We start from the raw sequence: 23,686 nt of genomic DNA, 5'->3' as shown, positions 1-23,686 counted from the left end.
AACTCGATTACGGAGGTGCCAAGAAGAAACGAGACTTGACCTCTCGGTTTGTCGAATTGAAAATTGCTCTCCCGTTCTCGGTCTCGATTAGTTAAATATAGAAATCGAAAATGTATGTGAATGAATATACATGTATTTTATATATTCAGGTTTTGTAGGAGATTTCGTGAGAGATGAAATAAGTACTCTTCCATCGTATTTATTTTTATAATTTTTATTCCCTGTTCGATGATCGCGACGATAAGGACGAGTGACCATTACATGAAATTGATGACGAAATAGTCAAACACCCCCGACAAGGACGGTACTCAAACCCGGGAACTTTGGCGACGATATCGAATGTCAATCACTTAATGAGCTTGACCACCGAGCCTGCTTAATGTTGTTTCTGTCAGGAAATTCGTAATAACTGTCAATATCCCACATTCACTATCATTTTCTTCATAATTTATCTTATTGTTGTGATTAACCTGAATTCAAAGAATTAGTTGAAAGGCAAAAATGCAAGATTGAATGTCTCTGATGTTACTTCGTGCCGAATAATATGACGTGGTATTATGATATGAATTTATTAATCATATAATATGCCTATTCATTCCATTGATTGATCCCAATTGAGCACACAAAATATGCTATAATGTCCACTCCATGGAGGAGTGGTTAGCACAGCGCCCTACGATGCCATGGGTCCCTGGTTAGAATCTCGACTTGGGCGTGGGTGTCCTTGGTAAGTGTCCCTTCATCAATTTCATCATAGCATCACTCATCTTCATCGTCGCTATTTGCCAAAAGTGAAAGAATAGCAAATCTAAATAACAAACATCCAATCAAATCGAACATCTCTACCGATTTAATTCTATATGGTACCGAATTCCCACTTTATTACTGCATCTTAAGTCATTTTACAGCATCTCAATTGTTTTCCGATTCGAAAACATTTGGAATGTTGTTTTGTGCAGTTGATTGTGCATTGTTTCGTTGTTTGGATTGTTTAATTAACGTCGCATTAATTAGTTTTAGTCCAATCGTGACGGGGGAAGCAAGAGCACAAAGAAAGCGAAAAAGACAAGGAAGAGACCACGGCTTTCTTTAAAGATAGCATCCCGTGAATACAACTCAAGTGACTGCAGAATATTATGAATAAAATTTATTTCGCTTTTTCCTTTTATTTCTGTTTCAGTTATTTTACTTCGCTTTTCTTCTACCACTCGCGTTACTCGTGTCGGTGAGGAAGAATTATAAACTCGTGAAATGGACGATGGTACAAAAAAATATATGCCTCTCCCACGGTTCGAAACTGTCAGTACAAAATATTGTCTTATTTTTAAAATTTACGGGCAAATATGGTTTGTCACGTAGCAATTTTCGCTTATCTCTTTCTCAAGGGGTTCCATTGCCTCTCTGATGTCGTAGTGGTAACGTCTTCGCCATGTAATGAAAGGCTTCCGAATTCAATACCAAATAGAGAGGCATTTGGTTCGAATCCCATTTTAATCTGTAGGTCCAGTGCATGAACTGGACTTAAACAATTAACGTGTGGCATGTGGTCTGTGATGAGAACCATCATTTCAGCGAACCTTATTGACAATGACTCTAATATCACTTGATAGAATAGTATTTCCTTACGAGTAGCTCTTGTCAAGAAACCAGTTCCTGAAATTTTCTTCTGGAGGCATCGTAGCACCCAGCTGTTTGTTGTGGCTGGGGCACGAGTCATGTGACTCATACTATCAAAGCTCAATCCTTACCGAGAACTCAGAATCACCAGGCAAACTTAAGCGAATATTTTGTTATTTGGGTTGCATAAACAACAGGCTTTAAGACGTTACGAAATTCTACGTCCCGTGGCCCAGGTATTTTTTTCTAAGACTGTACACACCACGCAAAATATATCAATTGGCTGAAATGTTTCCAATCCACAGGGGTCCAAGCACTATTTCGCTAAGATCATTTTGAAATATTCCGCAAGCTGACACTGAGCTACCGTTCTTGTCTTCCTAACAAATCCATATCATAGAATTTGCTCCTGTGCTCCTCTCTAGGCATCGCAACACCGATATTCCCTATGAGTTGACCCATGGATAGTTTGAGTTGAAGTAAGTTGAGTGGAACCAACTAAGAATCGACATATGTTGATTGAGCGCATTTCTACCCCTTGGATAAATTGTAATGGAAAACACTTGGAAAGAAATGGCAATACCGTACGGTTGTTCTACGTAACAACAGTAAGCAACTGATGAACTGATGATTCCATTTATATTTCTGGCCGGTCCTATTCGAGAGTTTGAAGTTAAAAATTGAAGCATACAAGAATATTCTCGACTGATTCAGCCTGAAATTTGACTGTAACTATGAACAGAACCGAAAATGTTTCAATTGGCATTAACATGCTGAATAACAAAACAAGATAATGCACTAGAACTGTGTTTACAGTTCAAGCCACCAACTTTTACACAATACAGAAAAACTGAACCTGTACGTAAAACAGTTCTGATCTAATTCATGCAACCATCATTAATCTTCATAGGTAGAAAAATGAAGTAAATAAGGAAGAATTGTAATAGAAATACACGTTCTTATTTCTTGTACTTTTGTCTGTTCGGTTAATCGCGACGATGGATATGATGAATGATTTTTTTATTATTATTATTTCCATTTTGCCGCATCTGTGGCTGTTGTAGTCGTCTTCGGAATGCAATATGCAATAATGTAACATATATTAAGTCATTATAATCACGCAATTATTCAATAATATATAATTAAACCGTTCCATTTCTTTGCTACACATATATATCAAATACCAGCCCCTGCACTGAGGTTGAACCGAAGCCATCTCCCTCTCGCACCAGTTCAGCAGTGGCAGACAGTTGCGCAGGCACTTCAAGGTCACGGGCCGTGTGCGTGTATTTCTGTTGCAAACGAAGCTAGCATCATACAGGGAGTTAGTTTACTCTGTACGTAAGCCTGATGCATGTGATAACTAACGTGATAGGATGCATTTTTATAAAAATAAAACAATAGAGACACCCATTTAATATAGCAATACTAATATAGAGATACTTATTAAACATAAATAATAGTGATAAAATTAAATAAAACCGAAATACAGTGGAATGAATTCCAGTGTGAATAAAGCACCAAAGCTTATATTTTATGCGGCGTATACTAAAAGGCAGTGCGACTCAAATGTGAAACAAACATAACTTTTAGTAACATAAATAAGGATAACTTTGATTGTAATTAATGAAAATATGTGTTTTATTATCCTTCAAAAGATGTGTGAATATTGAAGTTCCAACAATGATCATAAAATAAAATGTGGTGAATGAAAGTGAAACTCCCACGATAAATATATTTATCCCAGACTATATATTCAGGAGCTAAGTTCTGTAAAGAAAAACTGTCAGTTGTACAAGCTTTAGGTGGCCTGATCATTACCAGTGCGTAGTTAGAGATCGGTTAGTTCAATGAACTCTCCAACCTAATTATTGCCTACTTTTGTGGGAGCAGAAAAAGGTTTATTATCCAAAGAAAAATTGATTGATGATTAGTTCATTGAACTCTTCAGCCTAACTATTGCCTATTTTGGGGGAGCACGAAAAGTTTTTATAAGCTGCAAAGATGGGCCCCAATTGTTTCTAGTTTTGCTGTTATGCATATTTAGCTTAAAGATACACATTATGGCTTACTTCTAGCATTGCATTTTGTAAGCTTACAGCAAAAAGCAGCAACGGATGAATAAGATATCAAACAGATATTTTCACGGCGAGAGTTGAATTTCTTCATCTTCTGCTATTTATTGAAGCACGTCCAACACTCCATCATTTTTGCAAGGTTCCAAATGCTTGGTGGAGTGTTGTGTTTCTGATAATCCCTGAAATACTGCATGACCTTTTTTTTTATCATTGAAATTTCCCGTTTTCGGGAGAAAGAATTATAAAACACTTGATGCGCATTAAAAAATGAGAAAATTTTCATTTTGGTTTGAAACACAAGGCTCACGACCAAGGTGAATTGATTTTAAATCACGTTGAATTAAATCGCGATTTAAATCAAGATTTAAATCATGTGATTTTTAAAAATTACTGATCTATTCACTTTAAAGAAATATTTTAAGGAGTAATGTACTTAAGTATTTTGTAGATGTCAGAATCAGTTTTGGTGAAAGTACATTAATCTTGTAATCATTTAATGGTGCTTATTAGACTCTAAGAAAGGAAACAACATATATGCACTGATGGGGTGAAGCTCATGCGATAGAAAATGTAATATGTAAACTATAAACGCACTAAAATTTCTCTTGATTTAAAATTCAATAATTTTTATAGGCAAAATTAGCAAACATTTTATGTAATCGTGTTAAACAGCAAACGTTTATCTGTGATTATACTGAAAATATACATCCCATCTGATATTTTACTGGAAGAGAAGTGACTGAAATTATTTTTGTCTCATTAACACGTTCATATATCAGAAATATGTATATTTAATTTTTATTTGCTTTAATCAAAGAGTTCAAATATTTTACAGGAGCGTTTAACAGAAAATAATATATCTAATCGGATGGTGCCAAAAGTCATACAAGCAATTTTCAGCGTGTTTTTTATATAAAAAAAATAATCGAAAAATTGATTTTAATAAAAAAAAAGATAACAAATGATTTTGAAATAAAAATCATGATTTTTATCTACCCTGTTCACGACCATAATATTTATAACCTCTCTCGGTAACGCGTCTGACTACCATGCTAAAGGTCCCGGGTTCGATCCCCGGCCGGTTCAAATCCGGGAACTTTTCTAACGATGGAAGCGGCCCCGGCGCCCACCCAGCGTCGAATAACATGGGTACCTGGGGGAAACCCTGGGGGTTAAAGACGGTCAGGGGCGTGATGCTGATCACATCACCCCCACTCACAACCGGATCAAGAAAGTGTGGGGCGTTACCCCCACACCCCCTATACGCCTTCATGGCGTGGTGCTAAGCACAGGGGAACACTTTACCTTTACCTTTACCTGGTATGTGCAAATAAAAATAGAAAAACCAATAATAAATATATAAGTAATAAAAAAAACAAGCGCCCGGTTCGCACTAAGAAAGAGCGATTTTCGACCCCTAAATGGCTAAAAGCATACTGGACGTAACACTAAATCCTGGTAGAAGTTGTCGTGGTAGTTGTCTTGACGTTTCCTTGTTTTTAATAAGCTAATAAGTATGCCAAGAGAAAGCGTTTTGATACGGTAGTTCTTTTTATTTTCAATTTTCTCCACTCGGAGCGCTGGAGCCCGTCTGCTAAAATTGTCCAAAATTCTAGCTTGCATTTCGAGTTCCGTACACATACATGAAGTCTTGAAGTGTATGCAGCGGACCTAACGCCAAAACCTGATCTCAATCTGAATTTAATTGAAGTTATTGCAATTAAATGAATTCAATTACTGCGCGGTTAGAAATTTAATGCGTCGATCAACCAGCTCTTGTTCCTTTACGAGTCACGTGACCGGAACAGCGAGAGTGGAGATTGATCGCCTGGTGAAGGCCTTTACAGGGAAATGCATTCACGCATGTAAATGGAAACCCGCGATACGGGTAGATACACTTCAAACTGCCAACAACAAATACGATGCGGTTTCAAATGTCCATCAGGTTGGTAGCCCTGTGGAGAGCCCGCGCAGCAGAGAGAGGGGATTGGGGATGATGGTGGCTGCACTGAAACACCTCAGTTTCTCTATCCTGTAAAACTTGATTACTTTGTGTTCTATATCGCATGTTCATAACGGTTGCCGGACAATTGTGATGATGGACATTTGCAATGAACACAGAAGTGAAATGGTGGGTGGACAATTCCGATGACATTTTACATCGTCTATCAAATTGAAGGGTGACTTAACACCCCGTACAATACCTCTTACAAGAGAGTTATGTGAAATATTGATATTTTTGGCTGGGAATTTGGTTCAATCAAGATTTTGAACATGGTCTGTAGGCAACTGACACCTTTTGAAGTCACCCGTTTCCTCATATGTGCGATAACACTTCCCAACTCTCTCGTCGATTCTAATGTCACGCTTCATCCTTTTCCGACCTTCTAGATGAACTTCCATCCGCATGTACTTGATGTTGGTGTCTTGTGCTTGGCTCTTGAGGCAGGCGAAAACAACATGAATTTCTGGATGCTGTCTTCCAAGCCACCTATTAATTTTGTTGTTCCAACCTTCTACAGCATTATTAGTTCTGTGTCACCTTTGGTTAGGTTAGGTTAGGTTACAGTGCCCTGAATAATTGTAGTGTGGAAAACGGACGGTTGTGTCTAGCAGGTTCCACTCAGAAATGATATCACTAGAGGCGCTGGTGTCGGTACAGCTGCATGGCATTCGTCTGCTTATAATGGAAGTAAATGGAGTTTTTGCTGCAACGTCTGATTCTTTTCCTTGTAACATTTCTTTGTATCAGAAAATTGTTATGATATTTGGTACAGTAGTCGCGAAAATATTAAAGAACATTCTAAACCGTCGATCATGACGTGTCCTTGAGTTTTTTTATTAACAATGCGGAAGAAAACATAGGTATGGATTGTTACTCTTAACTCGTAATATGACAATTGCCGCGAGAATTAATATTGTGTTTGCATTATCCTGAAAGTTTCATTAATATTGTCATTGTCACAAACATTACTTTTATGAAAATTCACACAATACTCGTTTATTTTTCAAAGATCTGCTTTACATCCACTCGCGTGTTGTCTAACTTACGGCCCAAAAACTCGCAAGCGTGAAATATGACACTTTTCGTTTCCCGCTTACTGGAAAAATGTAAACAACGCGTTGGATGAGTTATATTTTCACCATGTCTCGAAGATATGATCGCCACTGTTTAGTGCCTGGTTGTTCTAGTGGATATCGTTCAAGTAAAGAAAAGGGTATCGGGGACTTTTTTTTTTTCCAGGTTTAAATAGACGCCTAGGCTGGAGGTTTTGTATGCAGTAGGAACTGGCAACTGTGTGCTGTTACTGGTAGGCGGCACTTATTTCCCGCGCTTCTGCATAGACCGTTATTCAAGATGGCGGACAACAGTGTGGACGTCTACATGGAACAGCGTGTTGTGATGAAGTTTTTTAGTGAACGAGGACAGAAAACCTGCTGAAATTTACAGAAGACTTCAGGCTCAGTACGGTGATGAAACACTCTGTCGCAGTAAGACATTTGAATGGTGTAAGCGCTTCAAAAATGGCCGTATCTTTATTACTGACGATCCCGGTCGTGGTGGTTCATAGCCCACGCCAGTCATTCCTGGGAACATTCAGCGCGTGGAGCAGCTGATCCTGGACAATCGTCGCATAACCTGTCGTGAAATTGCAAGTATCAATACCATACTATCAACAGTGAGTATTACTGCAGTGTTCTGCTTGATGTGTATAAGAGTTTATGGAAGAAACGTCCGGGTTTCATCACAAAGGGTGTTCTCTTTTTGCAAGACAATGCACGACAGCATACCGCTCAACGCACATTCCAAACATTCCAGGAAATCGGCTGGGAGATATTACCACACCCCCCTATAGTCCTGACTTAGCACCAAGTGATTTTCACCTGTTTGGAACCCTGAAGGAATTCCTTAGAGGAAAACATTTCAACACTGATGATGAAGTGAAGAATGCTGTCCTACAATGGTTCCGCCGTAATGATAAATCTTTCTATGCCGAAGCATTCCAGTCGTTAGTTAAACGCTGGGATAAGTGTATAACTGTAGCAGGAGGTTATGTGGAAAAATAAATCCAGTTACCACACTTTGAAATTTGTTCTTCTATTTTTTTTAAAAAAAAGTCCCCGATTGACTTGAACGACCGTAGTATTTAGTGTTCCCAAACAAAAAGATAAATTTTATTAGCATACAAAAATAAACTTGTGTACAATCCTACGTTCGACGTCCAGCCTGCTCGTGTTGCGTTGCACATAAATCGTATTTATGTTACTTTTCTGTGTAAATTAATGCCATTTCGTGACTGCAAATCACTCTACAAATATAACTATTTCCATCAATTCACTTACCGCCTTTCAAGACAAACACAATATATTCCAAAAACTAACTAAGCCGCATTACTTTCATAACAAAATTAGCACCTGTACGGATCGCACTGCCATCTATGTTGTCTTCGTCCCGGGAACCAGTTTTTTGGGTCGTTTTCCACGCTATGTTATTCAAGGCGCTGTAGTTAGGTCCTGATCGTCGCAATTGTCCTACCATTAATTTGTAAAATGACCTTCACAGTCAAAATCTTCGCAATTGTCCGTGATTTTGGCTTCATCGCAATTGTCATAGATTCGTTCATGACTAGGGCTAGAAAGTTGATGATCTAAAAATCTTTAAAAATGACTTACGGAATGACCTTAAAATTATTAAAAAAAAATACCTAAAATGTTAAGAAATAACCTTTATTTTTTTCATAAATTATAACAGAGTAGTTGGATAATTAGACACACCCCGTTGTTTGGTGTTTTAACTACTGAAGCAAAAGGGGGGGAAAGCAATTAAGTACTAATGTAGTTGTCTTTATTCTTACCTCAAGATTTTTCTGTGTAAGTCATTCACCCCCTTTCAAATAAGGTCTTGCACGATATTATAGTCGGTCAGCAACGGAATATACAGTTGTGTTTTCCGTATATCAGACTACAGTTTCTTTATATATATTGTTACTAAAATCCAATTCATGCATTCTTGTGCCTCAGAGCTATTCAATTATAGATGCAAATGCCTTTCAATTAAAAGTCTGCTGCATGTAATATGTAAAGATAAATTGCTAGTCTTACGAGTTTGTTTTCTACTAACATGTAGTGATTTAATTATTTTTTGATTTATTACAAATTTTGAATATTTGACACTTATAGATTTATTTATCAGTTACAAATACTGGTAACGTTGTGAAAAAAATTATCTGTGTTCAAAACGTGTATTCCAATTACATGACAAGAAAGCGAACCTATCAATTTTTTACAGATAATTTTCGAAAAAAATTAGCGGTGCCTTCTGACACGCATCTTTGAATATCCTTCATTAACTTTATCTAATCATCACTCATCTTCATCGTCGCTTCACCGAAAAGTGTCAGAAAAGCCAAATACAACAAACACTAATGAATAGGTCTATTACTCAGAAGTCGAAACGATTCGTCAAAACTGACATTCATCTGTCTGTCTACCTGTAGTTCTCTCGATACAAGATGTAAATAACAAAGTATGTACACAGAACAGCTGTAGCTTTAATTTGGTATGTTTTTCTTCGCAATGCATCTTAATTTAACGATACAAATTATGCTTTACTTGCATAAAAATGGTCATATCGCTCACAATGGCTACGTCTCTAGAGTCGTTTTCACGTTCAGAAGAGACAACGGAGCTTATGGAGAAACCGCACAGTGTTGCCAATACAGCGCTAGCTCATGTCGCCGGGAAATGATGACCTTCCTTCACAATGAAGGTGTTACATATTTTGTATATATAATGATAATTATATGTATTTATTAATATTAATATTATACTGTGAACGTTACAGTTACCCTTTTTACTATGATCCATTGCGATCACTACACACGCGAGTGTAATGCACGAATATGACACTTCAGAAATCACTTAAAAAAGTAAAAATCACTGAGAGCTCACACAACTGAAAACACTTTTTCGGGAGAGGGAAAAAGTCTAAACAGACCAAAGCAGATCTCTCACTCAAGTAAGGGAAACCTGGCACATGGGTTAGATTCAAGTTGCAACCCAAACAAACAAATGAGTTAGGGTCCACGTGAACTGATAAGACGTGAATGACTCAAGCAAGGCATATCATATTTCTATCTTGAAGCCCCATATTTTGTCACGTGTTGGAAAGCCTTTCAAAGGTTAATATGGTGTCTATGAATTTATGTGTACGTTGGAAACTGAAAGGTGATCTTCATTTCAGCATTAATGTCGTCAGTAATGTAAACGAAAACAACGTGTATTTGCGACAGCACTAATGTTGCTCACAACAGCAGCATTGGAAATAATTGTCAATTATTAAATTTAAGTAATTTCAATTCTATTATAACAAACTGCATGAAGTTCATATTTTTACTGAATGGAAATAACATAACAACTGGAAAACTTGGTGGTGATTAGCCGGAATGCTGCGGTGAGTCAGCTCAAGATGGCCAGACAACGTCTCCTTACTTCGCGCGCGGTTCGGGTTAAAAAGAAACTTCAAATGCATGGAAGTAATATTTCTGGGAACCTTTGAGTGGTTATAAAAAATAATTTCATTATTTTCTCCACAACTTTGTCGCTGGAAGTTTTTACTTGGAATTACAGAACAAAAAATGGCCAGCGACGACATTTTCTACTGCACGAATATAAAAAATCTCCACATACTTTATTTGAATATTTTTTAATGCAAATATGCTTTAAAGTATTGATAAATTCTGAGTACCACCGTCACCTATGACAATTAAAAAACAGTGTCAATTTTTTTCATAATGAAAGCTTCAATTTTACGGCATGTTTCAACGTTAGGAATGAAAACAATGTAAAAATTGTGTTTTCACAGAAAATTTGCGTTTTTAATTTATCTAAAATTATGTAAGCAAGTTACCAGTTTTTTTTTGTTCACCATCGTATTCTCTACAAAATTTCCTGCAAAACTGCAGGTACCGATTTTACTTAAGCTAAATTTGTAAATCCAGAAATTTGACAACAGCGCGCTCGTATTTCCCATAAGAAAAGCATTGCCCATAAGAGCCCATTGTGTCTTCTGAACGTGAAAACGACTCTAGGACAAAAACAATCATATGAAAATTTCTTCCTCCAGGATAAACAATTATTGATCATCACGGTGTACAGTTTTAGTACTACATTGATTTCAATAAAAAATAAACTAATTGAACATGTTTTTCTGAGCAATTAGTTAGAAACGCAAATTTATGAAATTTGGAATTCCTCCTCAGTACTTTTCTTTAAATGTTGGTCTGATATTCTGAATTTCCTTGTTCAGTTTCTCTTAACGGTTTGGGCATACAAACAACATTCGAGGATAAAGATTACTAAGTCAAATAATATCGTCCTTGCGGGAGAGCAGATGTCATTAGTGAAAAGTCTGTTCAAGTTCTTCTCTGGTTTTCTCAAAGACCCTCCGTATAACTTTCAAAGAAGTAGTGTTTGGAGATCAACCTGGGAAGAAGAAAAACAAGGAGTTGCGAAGTTTCAACCCTTTAGGAGGACATATCCCGAGGGAAAATAGGGAAGAGATCGTTTGGGATCTTCAACAATCTCAGGCAGAGATAATATCACCACGATTTTCAGCTTCAAATTATTTTGCTATGGCCTTTTGCTTGCATTTAAGTTCAGTTTCAGCAAAATCTAAATGCACAGGTCAATACTTTCGAAGATTAAAGAGAAGTTTACTTGTTGCTTAAGATAATATAAGTTCTGGAATTAGAAAATCATTTTTTTATGCAATCCGAAGGAAATAGCCTATTACTTTCGAAATTTGTTAATTATTTAGGAACCCAATTAATATATGGAATTGTATTTTTGCTATTTCCTGTTTCCTTTCTGACGTATTACAATAATTTTCTAATTTTGGATGGATTACAGGAAAAATAGACAAAAAAACAGGCAATAACGTAAAAATTGAATCCATGACTTTGTAACGCTTTTTGAAAAGGTTAAACATATTTAATTTCTGAATGAGAAAGTTGTGATTCTCCTAAACAGTATGTTGGATGCATACCTTTATATTCTACAAACCAAGGGCTAATTTGATTGATTTGATTATTTTTAAAAATCAACTTTATGCACAGTAAGGCTAATCGGGACTGTAACTACAGTTTAAAGTGGGATCCGAAGCACTATGTGCCTCTACCGGGTATCGAACCTGGAACCCCTTGATTACAAGGTGAGGACGCTACCACTGCGCCATCGGCAACTGGGTCCATTTTCAAGCGTTTGGGTCACTTACTCATGCAGCATGAATGAAGTGAAGTTACACTGCGCTGGGAGAATCTAGTAGCTGTATGGACACCAGCTATAGGCTTGGCCATATATTCACATTTTCATATGATAGAAAGGAAATTCTCATTAATTTGAACAATTGTTTTGTACTTTGTACAGTCATGAACACTTCTGCGTTGTAGCATTGAAAGCATGTGGGGCTGTTACAATCCAGATTTGTCCGTGACTGTACATAGTGCTCGGAGTGGACGATCTTAACTGGGAGGATACCTATCGAGTTTGTGGATAGGTGGAGGAATGCTTTTATGGTTCAACATGAAAATAGTGAGATATATATGAATGGCTTATTGCAGAAAGGGACCTGAGTCACATTTTTGAGAAATCTGAGTTAATGGTATTTTTTATTTTCCTAGTTACAGGCGCATCTTTTAGTGCAGAAAGGACGTCAGTCACACGAGGCTATAGCCAAGAAAATGCACAGTGAAAAGTGTACTTTTATGCAGAAAGGTACCTGAGTCACTGACTCGGGTCCTTTTCTGCAATAAACTTAGCTACCCTGTAGCGACGGACACTGGTCCCTTTCCGCAGAGAAAGAGAAATAACTGTGTGGAAAATAAAATTGGCAACTCTGAAACAAGTTACGAGCGATTTCCGTAAGAATGGTGCGTCTGTAGCCGTGGTCTGTAGAGGGTGATATGTGTTAGTGCAGAGCGGTGGCAACTGTTGTGAGATGTTATGTTGCTTGTATTACAGATATGCAGGACGAGAGTAGTGTTAGCGACGTGAGCGTTGACAGTCCAAGAAAACGTAGGAAAGGAATTCGACATCTGGAAAAAAAAGTGCCCAAAAAAATGTTATGAGCAATTCAACGAAGACGAACAACGTGCAATTTTTGACATATTGTATAGAATGCAAAGTAAAGATGATCAGGATATACATTTGCAGAGAATGATCCACGTTGAAAATGTTAAGACACATCGTCCACGCAAAGAAGATGCTGCGTTACACGAAAAGTCGTTAAAGTACCACGTACTACTGGCAAGTAGCAAAATACAAGTTTGTTGTGAGGCGTTTTGCAGACTTTATGATGTGTCAAGAGAAAAGAATAAGGCGTTTGCGGAAGTTACTGTTAGAGGGCAAAATACCTCATATGCGCGGACAGAGCAAAAGTGGGAATATGATTAATGCTGAGGATATACAGGCAGTGCATGGACATATCGCGTCTTTTCCAACTAAACGTGGAGATTATGCAGACATCAAATACCTACATGAAAACCTGTCAATTCAAAGGACGTATGAACATAAACAAAAATACCCTACGTCCAGAATAAAATACAGTTTCGACTACAAGTATTTTAAGGAAAATTTTGCGTTTCGTTTCGTGAGGCCACAGGTAGACACGTGTGGTGTCTGAAGAACAGACTAACAAAATGAAGAGGATATTTCTCGTCTTATTTCTCAAAGTTTCCACTTTTATTGCAGAAAGGTACCGGAGTCACAACTTTTTCATCTCCACTGTCTCTAGCAGCATACTGCAGGCGGGTGCATTGAGAGTTGCAAAATTAACTATTCATTATGCTGAATATTTGAGCCAACAACGGTACATTTCTTTCTTACACTATCAATATTATACGATTTTTCTTGTTTTTCTCGGAATTGTGCAAAAGTGACTCAGGTCCCTTTCTGCAATAAGCCATTCATATGGAAAGGTGGATGCTTACGCAAATTATCCTAGATGAGGAGATGTTCTACTCTGAACCAGGGTTCATCAATATTCTTTATCGGTGAAAATTAAGCTGTTCCTAAACGATCCAATTATTTGATTCACAGAAGTAACCTTCACAGAAGGTTAATCTTCAAAAATTACACTGGGGAACAAAATTAAATTTTTTTCTATCACACGAGGGAAAATAGCTGATCCTAATAGTACTTTTTGCGCTGAATGTGTAAGTAGTGTTTCTCCATCACCCACAGTTTCTTTGTGATACCCATGTTAAGTGTGATATATGTTTGTGCATCTTTACATACATACGACAACTTATCTAAAATGTGAGAGTTGTTGATTTCCATCTGCATTCTGCACCTTGAATATCCCTCTTTAGCATCCAACAGTAATCGGTAAGCATTCTTGCCCTCTATTGTCCCTGGTACCTCTTTCCATGAGAGAGATGTCTTGGTGGAAACGCTCCCCGTGTTCGCCACTTGACGACACCGAGATTGTCAGGGAAGAAATCCAGGTGAGAGTAAAATAAATGTATTTTGAGGGACATGTTACACCCCACATCTTTGTATGATTGTAACAGTTCACCCACAATATAACGGTAGTTCAGATCTTTACGATTTCCTAAAACGTTTATACACAACGCTGAGCTTTCAATTTCTCTAAACAGGCCTTCAAATATTTTATTCGTTATCAAAGCTTTAATTTGGGAGCACACAAAAATTCCTTCGTTGATTTTAGCATCCTAACACGAGGAAATGTTTCTTTCAAATAATGAAACTCAGCACCATTTTTGTCCATCGCCTTAACGAAGATTTTGAAAAACCTTCCCTAAGTTAATATGAAGTGGAGGAAGAAGAATCATAACAGAGTGAACTAGTGAGGGATGTACAACATTTTGTAGCGTTCCAACATGAACGCGGGGATCTTAAATAGGGATGTAACTTGCCCCTCCCGATTAATACTTGTTGATGGTATAGACAGCCCTGAACGGGCAGGTACAAATATCTAACTTATCATTAAAACAGACTCATGATTCGGTTTAGACTGAATTGAGCAATGCGAATGGCAGAATGGGTGTAGACTAGCTTACCCTGTTCGGTTTAGAAATAAGACCAGTAGCTCCTGCTTCTCCGATGATTCCAGATTAAAAGACCTCGTGTCGCTCTCATGCGCACCTATTTAAACCCTCGCTTGGCCTCTCGTCACCTCTTGCCAAAGGCCAGTGTTCTTACCATTTCCTGTGAAAGGCTTACCCAACACATTTCTGAGCAGGAGCTGACAAGGTCTGCCAGGGTCAATATTTCTTAATCGAACGGGTATGCTACGACATCCCTCTTGCGAGACAATTTCTAAAATTGAAATTGTAATCATTAAAAGTTTAAATTGAACCTTCTGCCATTCACCAAAATTTAAAAGTTTTTTTTATTACATGAAAAAAGGTTACATAAAAATAAAAATAATAAAAAAATGTCGGAGACCATTCACCGAAAATTAAATGGAACAGAATTAAGCTCAAGCTTGACTGCTGAAATGAAGTCTTTTGATTTCATTAGCCACACGCTGGAAGAGTCTTTCGTATGAGAGATGCTGACGGTATATCAACATGCGATAGCAAGTGTTGTTCGCAGGTCCGCGGAGTCAGCGGAAAGTTCATCACACTGGATCGTAACCCGAGACCTGCGAATGGCTTCTGCGTTTCGCATAACAACTCGGAGAGATTGGTTATGGCATCTGAACAACTGCTAACTAAGCGCCGAACGTAAGCCGTGAGAAACCTTGAGGCCGTATGCTTGCAGTCTTCCGCCTCGTCAGGTTGATAGTTCGAGGCGAGAGCAAAAAAAAAAAAAAAAAAAAAAAACGTGGTAAACACCAATCTCCACTGGACTGCGCGGCATTGACATGGATGCACTGAAGCCAATAAAAGAAACAACACACGCAGTATTGGCTACCCGCAACCACACGAAGAGAAGAATATAAAGAATAAATTTTCACTTGCTATTGACGTTCGTAGCACACTAATGTGGGCACACGATGATCTGCGAAGTCAGAAGGCAGGGCAATCCAAATTCACTCAAACCCCAGAGTCCTGGGATACGAAGCATTGTTCCGGGAGATGCACGGTTCTTGACCGATCACAATTGCACTGGGGGACCGGGTTCGAATCCCGGTGTGGAACGTTTAGGAATACTGTTCAGCACAGGTCAGATGAAAAGACGTTGGCCGTGGGACGGCGAACACAGGGTTGTCCATGGAGAGCCACTCCAAGTAGCGTTTCCAAGCCCCAAAATATGCGTTGTACAATGGCGGACACTGGGGGGAGGTAATTATGATAGGCCCCCGAAAGTTCACATCAGACGCCATTGCATATTTCCGGCACACATCGTATGGCGACACATTTCGTACGCTGGTTGCATGCGAAAAAGGAAGGTGTACCGTGCCGTTGCATACAGTATGCAAGGTGTCCGGGGGCTGCGACGCCTCGATCACTCCAAGAAAGAGAACACTAAACCTAGCCACTGGTAGGATGAAACTGTTCACAGGCGGCCTGGCAGGTTGCTGATCCACAGGGATGGGGTCTCAACTGTACCCGGAAAGTTCCAATATGTCGTGAAGTACACTGCCTGGCCTTACAGAGCAAAAGGGACGATGTACATGAAAGATGCTCATGCGTCTTCTTAAGGGGGTTAAAGTCGTGGGGGGGGGGGGGTTTACTCTGTAAGATGAAATTTCTTCTGATGTTTCTGACGATGTTCCGATCCTGGGATGTCACTTGGGATAGGATTTCCGTTGCTGCTACGCTGGTCCCAATTGGTGGTAGATAATAGGAACAGGGGCGGAGACGACCAAAAAGGGGATAGGTCGTTCTGATCTGAAGAGCTGGACTCCATTTGTCCTTTAAGATGTCCAAACATATTCTCCCAAGCCTATCAATATTTGGATGATATATTTTAGTAATAAAACGAACTTTTGGTGCTGACATTGGATAGTCCTCTGGAAAAAACAATTCAAATTTGAACAATCCTCCTTCAAATGGTGAATCTTCCGGTCCGGTCACGATCACATAGAAGTACCGTGCAATATTTTCATCAGGAACGGCACTTATTCCAGGAACTGGTTCTTGCATTAAGCGTTGCGTTTCCTTAATTATTCTCCGCGGTAAAGCTGCCATATCACAGAATATTATCACAGCTCTACTACACTGACAATACTTCGAACAGAGGCAGCAACCTCCTACATTCACCCCAATGATGGCCACCACCGATCTCCTTAATCGAACGGGTATGCTACGATTTTGACTGTATAGGTGTATGTGATTCACGATTTGGCCATTCTTTCTTTTTGCAATGATTATTCTTGTCCCTGGTGTCCCATTCGCACAAGAAAAAGAAAACAACTGCAAACCCTTTAACAACGGAATTACTTTTAAAATCGAAGCATATGATCCAACAATACTTATCATATTGCATTTTTCCTAACAGTTTCTATTTCTTCATATTTTCATGTGTTTCCTTCATTTTACTTGTACAAACTAACAGCACAGAAGGAAATGTTTTCCCATTGTGCAAGAGAACAGCCTTCCAACTAGTTTTCGAGGAATCAGTGCAGGTTCCTCTATATTGTTTCATATTCATGATCAAATAAATCCATAACATCGCAAATATTATTTCAATACACTATCGTTTTCTCTCCAATTAAGCTCTTCAAACTCCCTTCCTGTTGGTTACGAAAGAAACACACTTTGGTGTCTTTCTGAAGGACATTCCAACCTTACAGCCTACTGTAGATACCAACAATTCGGCCAATTTTTCCCAGTTTCAAATCCCGAATAGGGTTCTTTAATTTACCTTGTGTTAGCAGATGAGGTTCACAGGAAGAGGCTTCGAAAGTAGAATGATCTTGCTTCTCATTTTCAACTTTGATAGCTACCTCGTGTTCCCATACAGCTTCTACAGTTAGATGTGTACTGGGATGTGGTACAGATACTGGCCTCATAGCAGATGGCAAATTCGGTTACTTTTCTGTTTATTTGCATTTACTACTTATTCCTTTTACCTTTGTAAAACAGAAATAACAGTCTGATGAGTAATCTCGTGGTTCAAGCTGAAACATTTCATTTCCATTGAAGTCTCATCAAATACGATGTCTCCCCCTTTCAATGTGATTCAGTCCTCCCAAGAAATAAAATTTGCGTGCGTAATTTTGCGTTCATAAAGGTTAAATTGTTTGTGCCCACCTTCTGCTTGATATCATTTAAAATATTGTTTTACATACATTACTTATCACAGAGAAAACACAAAAAATTCCAAAAAAGCAATACTTAAAAAATGTAATTGTATATAAACTGTGGGTGATAGAAAAATTCTGAGTGCATATTTGAATTCAGCGTAAAATTTTACATTAGAAACACAATATACATTTCATGTGCCAAGAACTGTGTTCGCCAGTATTATTATTGAGATTTTTTTCCAACAGAGACAGTCAACCAATCAGAGTACCTGGTCATGAAATCGATTATCAAATGAAGTCTCGCGAGACAACTATTTTTGTTCTTTCAAACCAAGTTGCGCTGGCGTTTTAGCACAGCACGCTTCAAAGCCAGTGGTCCAGAGTTCGAATCTAGTCCTCAGTATGTCTGTTCTTTGTAAGAGTCTCTTCATCAATTTCATCATGATATCACCCACTCTCATCTTCGCGATTAGCACAGAGTTACAGAAAACGAAGTAAAATAAACAAAATCATTCATTTACTCAACCATTTATATTCCGTGGTGAAAAGAATGCGACGCTGAAATTGTAAAGACGTGGTTTTTGAGAAAGGATGGAATATCCTTGCCGCTGTTTATTTAATCGCGAGTGTTATGGTAATAAAATAGATTCGACAAATAATCATAAAAACTTTTTTTTGTTTTGTGACGTCGGTTCTAATTTCAGATTAACATGGAAAGAAATTATCAAGTATCTATGAAAATAATATTCATCGTATAGTTTGTATACATATTTTGCATTACAATGAACACACAGTTTTCTCGGGTGTCTCTAATAGTATTTATAATTTCGAGGAAAATATGTAACATTTCTTTCGAGTTTGTGATACAAATCTTCCTTTGGAAACAAGAGTATGGTCTTCGTCGTTCTTGATTTCTACTTATTTCTATTTCTTGCCGTAAGTGCTGCCATCTCTTGGTAAAATATGAAATTGTTCTTTGATCGTGTACGAGTGCAACTTTCTTCAGCATATTTTAATTGTCGATTCTGTTGGGTCTTGAACACAAATTTTCAATCTCAATTGAATTATGTGCGGACGGCTACATAGAAAAAAATTAAGATTAGCCACGTTTTTGCTTTTTCTATATTGACAAGTCTTCTAACTCTCTTAGAGGCTTCATGGATCTTAGGTTGTAGGAATCATTTCATATTTCCAAACACTGGATTCAGTAAAAACTTACATTATACAGTGTGAGTCAGAAAGATGGCTACACTTTTGAAGTAAGTTTAGGGAAATCGTGAATAGCATATTAAACTTGAAACTTCACTTGTTCATATCAGATTAGTGTCATGCGCCCGAACTTACGCCATTAGCTGAGTTGGCGCTGAACATGCAGCAGCAAGTTACAGTTGCAATGTTTGAAACTGCATACCAGAATGATCGTGAGACTGGTGAGGCGTGATTTTAACCCGCGATCGCTCGCGCTATTAGATAAAATCTAACAATTGCAAAACTTTTGTTATTTCTAGATTGTTATTGGAGGTAACAATGCGTTAAGGCTAAAATGCCTCCTTCCATGTCTCTACTTGTCAACACTGTAGCAAATGTTATTGAAATTGAAAGCGAAACCTTATACTAGCGGCTTTGATCCTAGCCGAGTGCATAGTTAGATTTTTTCCAACATGCGAGTTATCGCGTCACATTTCCAGCGAATGATTGTACAACAGTTTTCCTTTGGGAAATACCGCTTTCATTTATTATTCCGTCTGTGTACAGTGTAGTGGAAATGTGCATTGGTTCTTCCAATCTGATGGTTGTTGTTTTTGGCATTGTGTTATTGAAGAGAATAGCAGTAAAATGTCTGACAAACAAACTAAACAGTACATGATGTGGCTGGAAGAAGAAGACACCGATGAAGTGGACATTGGACCTCAAGACACAGGTTGGGAAACCGATACAGACGGTCCATCAGAACATGAGGAAGTGCATACCGAGACAGAACAGTCAGTTAGTGATTCTCATGATTCTGTGACAGTTTCAAGACATGTGAATCGTGATACGTATCGAGGCAAAGATGGTTCAACAATATGGTTCAAGCAAAAAGCCCCACCAAGTAAAATCGCCAGACAGAATATTGTCACACAGTTACCAGGTGTGATAGGTGGGGCCAAGAATTTGAAGTCAATTCTAGACTGTCGGAAACTGTTCTTTCCGGATTCTCTAATCACACGTATTGTCCAATACACAAACGTAAAGCTCAAGAAAATGGCACCTTCCTACTCACGTAATACACGGGACTGCCCTCTAACTGATTTTGAAGAAATTACAGCATTCCTAGGAGTACTATATCTTGCTGGAGTAAAGAAGTCACAGCACCTAAATACAGATGAGTTGTGGGCCACAGATGGAACTGCACCAGACTTTTTCATCGCGTCAATGAGCAAACGAAGATTTCACACTCTTCTCCAAGCTGTTAGGTTTGATGATATCACTACACGAGCACAAAGGAAGCAAGAAGACAACCTATCTCCAATTAGAGAAATATTCAATGACTTTGTTAGTGTCTGCATGAATAGTTACATCCAACATTGATGAGATGTTAGAAGCATTCAAAGGACGATGCAAGTTCAGACAATACATTGCAAGTAAACCTGCAAAATATGGCATAAAAATATATGCACTCTGTGATGCTAGAACATTCTACACTCTAAATATGGACATTTATGCAGGAAAACAACCATCTGGGCTTTACCAAGTTCCCAATGATGCACAAAACGTGGTTTTGCGATTAATCCAATTGACAACAGCGGAAGGAATGTGACCATGGACAATTATTTTACCTCCATACCTCTAGCTAATGAACTGTACACCAACCACAGGTTGACACTAGTAGGAACTCTTCGATTGAATAAAAGAGAAATTCCACCGGAATTTTTATCTGTCAAGGAAGGGCTTGGAAACAGCAGCATGTTTCCGTTTGGAGAGAAACCATCTAATAATTGTCTCCTCTGCTCTTATGTGCCAAAGAAGAAACAGAAAAAATGTTATGATGATTTCCACCATGCATAATGACGACGGCATTGATCCTGGAGAGGCAAAAAAGCCAGAAGTGATTACTTTCTACAATCTCACAAAAGGAGGAGTGGATGTTGTAGATCGTCTGAAATCTGAATATTCTGTTTCAAGAATAAGCAATCGCTGGCCTCTCACAATATTTTTCAGCCTTCTCAACATTGGAGTAATAAATGCTCAGATAATTTACAAAACAAATACAGGCGACTTGTTGGCTCGTAGAAAATTTGTTACGCAACTTAGTATGATGCTTACAAAACCACATATGATGAGACGGATGTCAGTTCCAAATGTATCAATTCGTCTGAAGGAGAAAATAAAAAGTATTGCAAGCATTGAAAGTCTGCCGAAAACTGAGAGAACTCTTGAATCAAAGGAAAAGTCCCGATGTGCCTATTGTCCCAAACGAAAGAATCGATTCACATATCATTCATGTAGTAAGTGTTCCTTCCCAATATGTAAAGAACATAGAGAAACAACTGTTTATGTTTGCCGTGACTGTGCTGCAAAAGAAGTTGACTCTGAATCTGATTAGAAACATCCTCAATTATAAAACATTTTGAATTTGAATTTATATCAATAATAAATTGTATTTTAATGTGCTTATTTGCATTAATGTTTTAAATATTCATAAAGAAGAATGCTGTAACAATGTAAAATGATTTCAATGTTTAATAAAACATGTTTGATAAAATATATTTTGCAAATATTAAGTGATAACTGAAAAAAAAAACAAGTTGTTAGAAAAAATCTAACACGCGAGTTATCGCGTGACACATGAAGGCACGAGCGATCGCGGGCGTAGTGGGAAAACGGAGTTTAAGTTCATTTCTGTGCACACCGCCCTTACAGTCATTCTCGTATTCAATTGCAAACGCTGAAACTGTTACTTGCTGCTACATGTTCAGCGCCTAAGTCTTATCTGAAATGAAAAGAAGGGAAGTTTCAAGTTTAATTAACCATTCACCATTTTCCTGTACATTGTACAGTCACGGACGCTTCTGGGTTGTAATGGCCTAATTTAATTTCAATGGGATCGCTGTAACGCAGAAGTGTCCGTGACTTTACAGTAACACACAACATTTACTTCAAACGTGTAGCCATATTTTCTGACTCACCCTGTATATATGAGTATGATGTGATAATTATATTTGTCTTGCAAGCAAATGAATATGAAGCGCACTGCTCGCAGCGAAAGTTTTTGAATTAATATGTTACAATTCTGATATTTTTGTGTCAGTTTGTTTAATTGATGTATACTTTCCTTTGTTCCCCAGGAGTTGGTATCCAGCAATCCAAACCAGCGTAACTGGCGAGGGATCATCATCGCTCTCCTGGTCATCCTCTTGGTGCTCTCCCTCATCGTAACGTCAGTGGTCCTCCTCACGCCCCCCGACGAGGGCCCCAGGGTCAAAGGTAGACTATTCGAACTACAAGATGTGCTAGGCTCAGGGCTATTCCCGCTCCGGTTCAACGGGAGCTGGGTCTCGGGTAAGTCTAGAAATGGATAAATACGTACTTCCAGTTAAGAATTGCTTGCTAACAGTGAGAAAGAATAAAATAAACTTAATTGTTCCTTCCTTCGAAAACCATTTAGTTATTTACGAAGCAGCGTGATAACGTTTAAACAATGTTGCCTTCTGACAGGTGTAACGGTATATTTTGTGCTTTTAAGCTGATTCTCCGCAACATACACAATATACACAACCATACATTTTTGAATCCTTGTCCCGAGGTTCAAAACTTGCAGTACCTGAAGTTCTGTGGATGCTAGTTTAGGCAATAGACACGTACTTCTTCAAATTATAGCTTAACGCCCATTTCCTTTTAGATATATATAGGTTTATTCATATAATATTTACAGAAGTTAATTCTTGGCCGTTATTCGCAAAATCTACATTTCGGTGTACCCTGCCCCCCCCCCCCTTCCCGAAGAGAGTGTGTAGACTCGCGTAGCCACTGGCTCCACGAGTAAAAAATAATATAACCCTCAGTACCAAAAAAGGTGGCTGAAGGTATGTGTTGAGTTTCGGGTTCTTTCAGTTCTTCAATTACACAAGAAATGGAGTCAGGAATAAAACAGTATTAGCAACACGAACGTAAATGTATAATTTAGGAACACAGTAACATAATCAGCACAATAACTTACATTGTGATATGTAGATACAAAGTTGCGTCGCACAGGACGGCTATATCATATTGGACATGTTTTACAGGAAGAACGCACAGACTAATCACCAACAACATTTAATAATCAGGTCTGGCGTTCGAGTTCAATCAGCATACGACACTCTCCCCCCCTTAGGTTGAAGAGACTTCCGTTTCATGTAGTTTGCCCATATCGGTCAGGTGGCCGTCTTGGTCTTTGTGATCTCCTAACCGGTTGATTGTCGCAGGCCGCATTCGGAGGTACCACTGGATCCTGATAAGCAGGCACTGGGAGATAATCTTCCTCTCCAACAAGCACTGGGTTTTTTCGGACAAGGATGTCTTTTCCTACCTTGTCGGGATACTTCTTGATCTTCGAGAGATGAACAACAATCGTGTCATTGTCCACAATCACCTTCGCCATCTTGCGGCCCATCAATTTAACAATTTCTCCGATTTTGTATTTGGATCCATGGCTGAATTGTTTCTTTCGTTGTTCAACAAGCACCTTTTCCCCCGGCATAAACGGAACGGGACTAATAGGCTGATTGTCGAAACCATTTGGTGCGTCAAA

The 23,686-nt window shown here is 38.4% G+C and overlaps 1 protein-coding gene across 1 annotated transcript in view; it reads left to right on the top strand.

The window, feature by feature from the left end:
* The window catches only part of Dpp10 (Dipeptidyl peptidase 10), a 283,634-nt gene that overhangs the window by 69,972 nt on the left and 189,976 nt on the right, over nucleotides 1-23,686 (top strand). Inside the window, exon 2 of the mRNA XM_083126292.1 lies at nucleotides 22,242-22,455. Within this exon, the coding sequence (XP_082982418.1) occupies nucleotides 22,242-22,455 (214 nt within the window). The remainder of the gene's footprint in view (nucleotides 1-22,241; nucleotides 22,456-23,686) is intronic.

The sequence above is a fragment of the Lepisma saccharinum genome, chromosome 8 (genome assembly GCF_977018435.1).
Source record: "Lepisma saccharinum chromosome 8, izLepSacc3.1, whole genome shotgun sequence".
Classification (NCBI taxonomy): domain Eukaryota; kingdom Metazoa; phylum Arthropoda; class Insecta; order Zygentoma; family Lepismatidae; genus Lepisma; species Lepisma saccharinum.
This window is presented reverse-complemented; position numbering and strand designations above follow the sequence as displayed.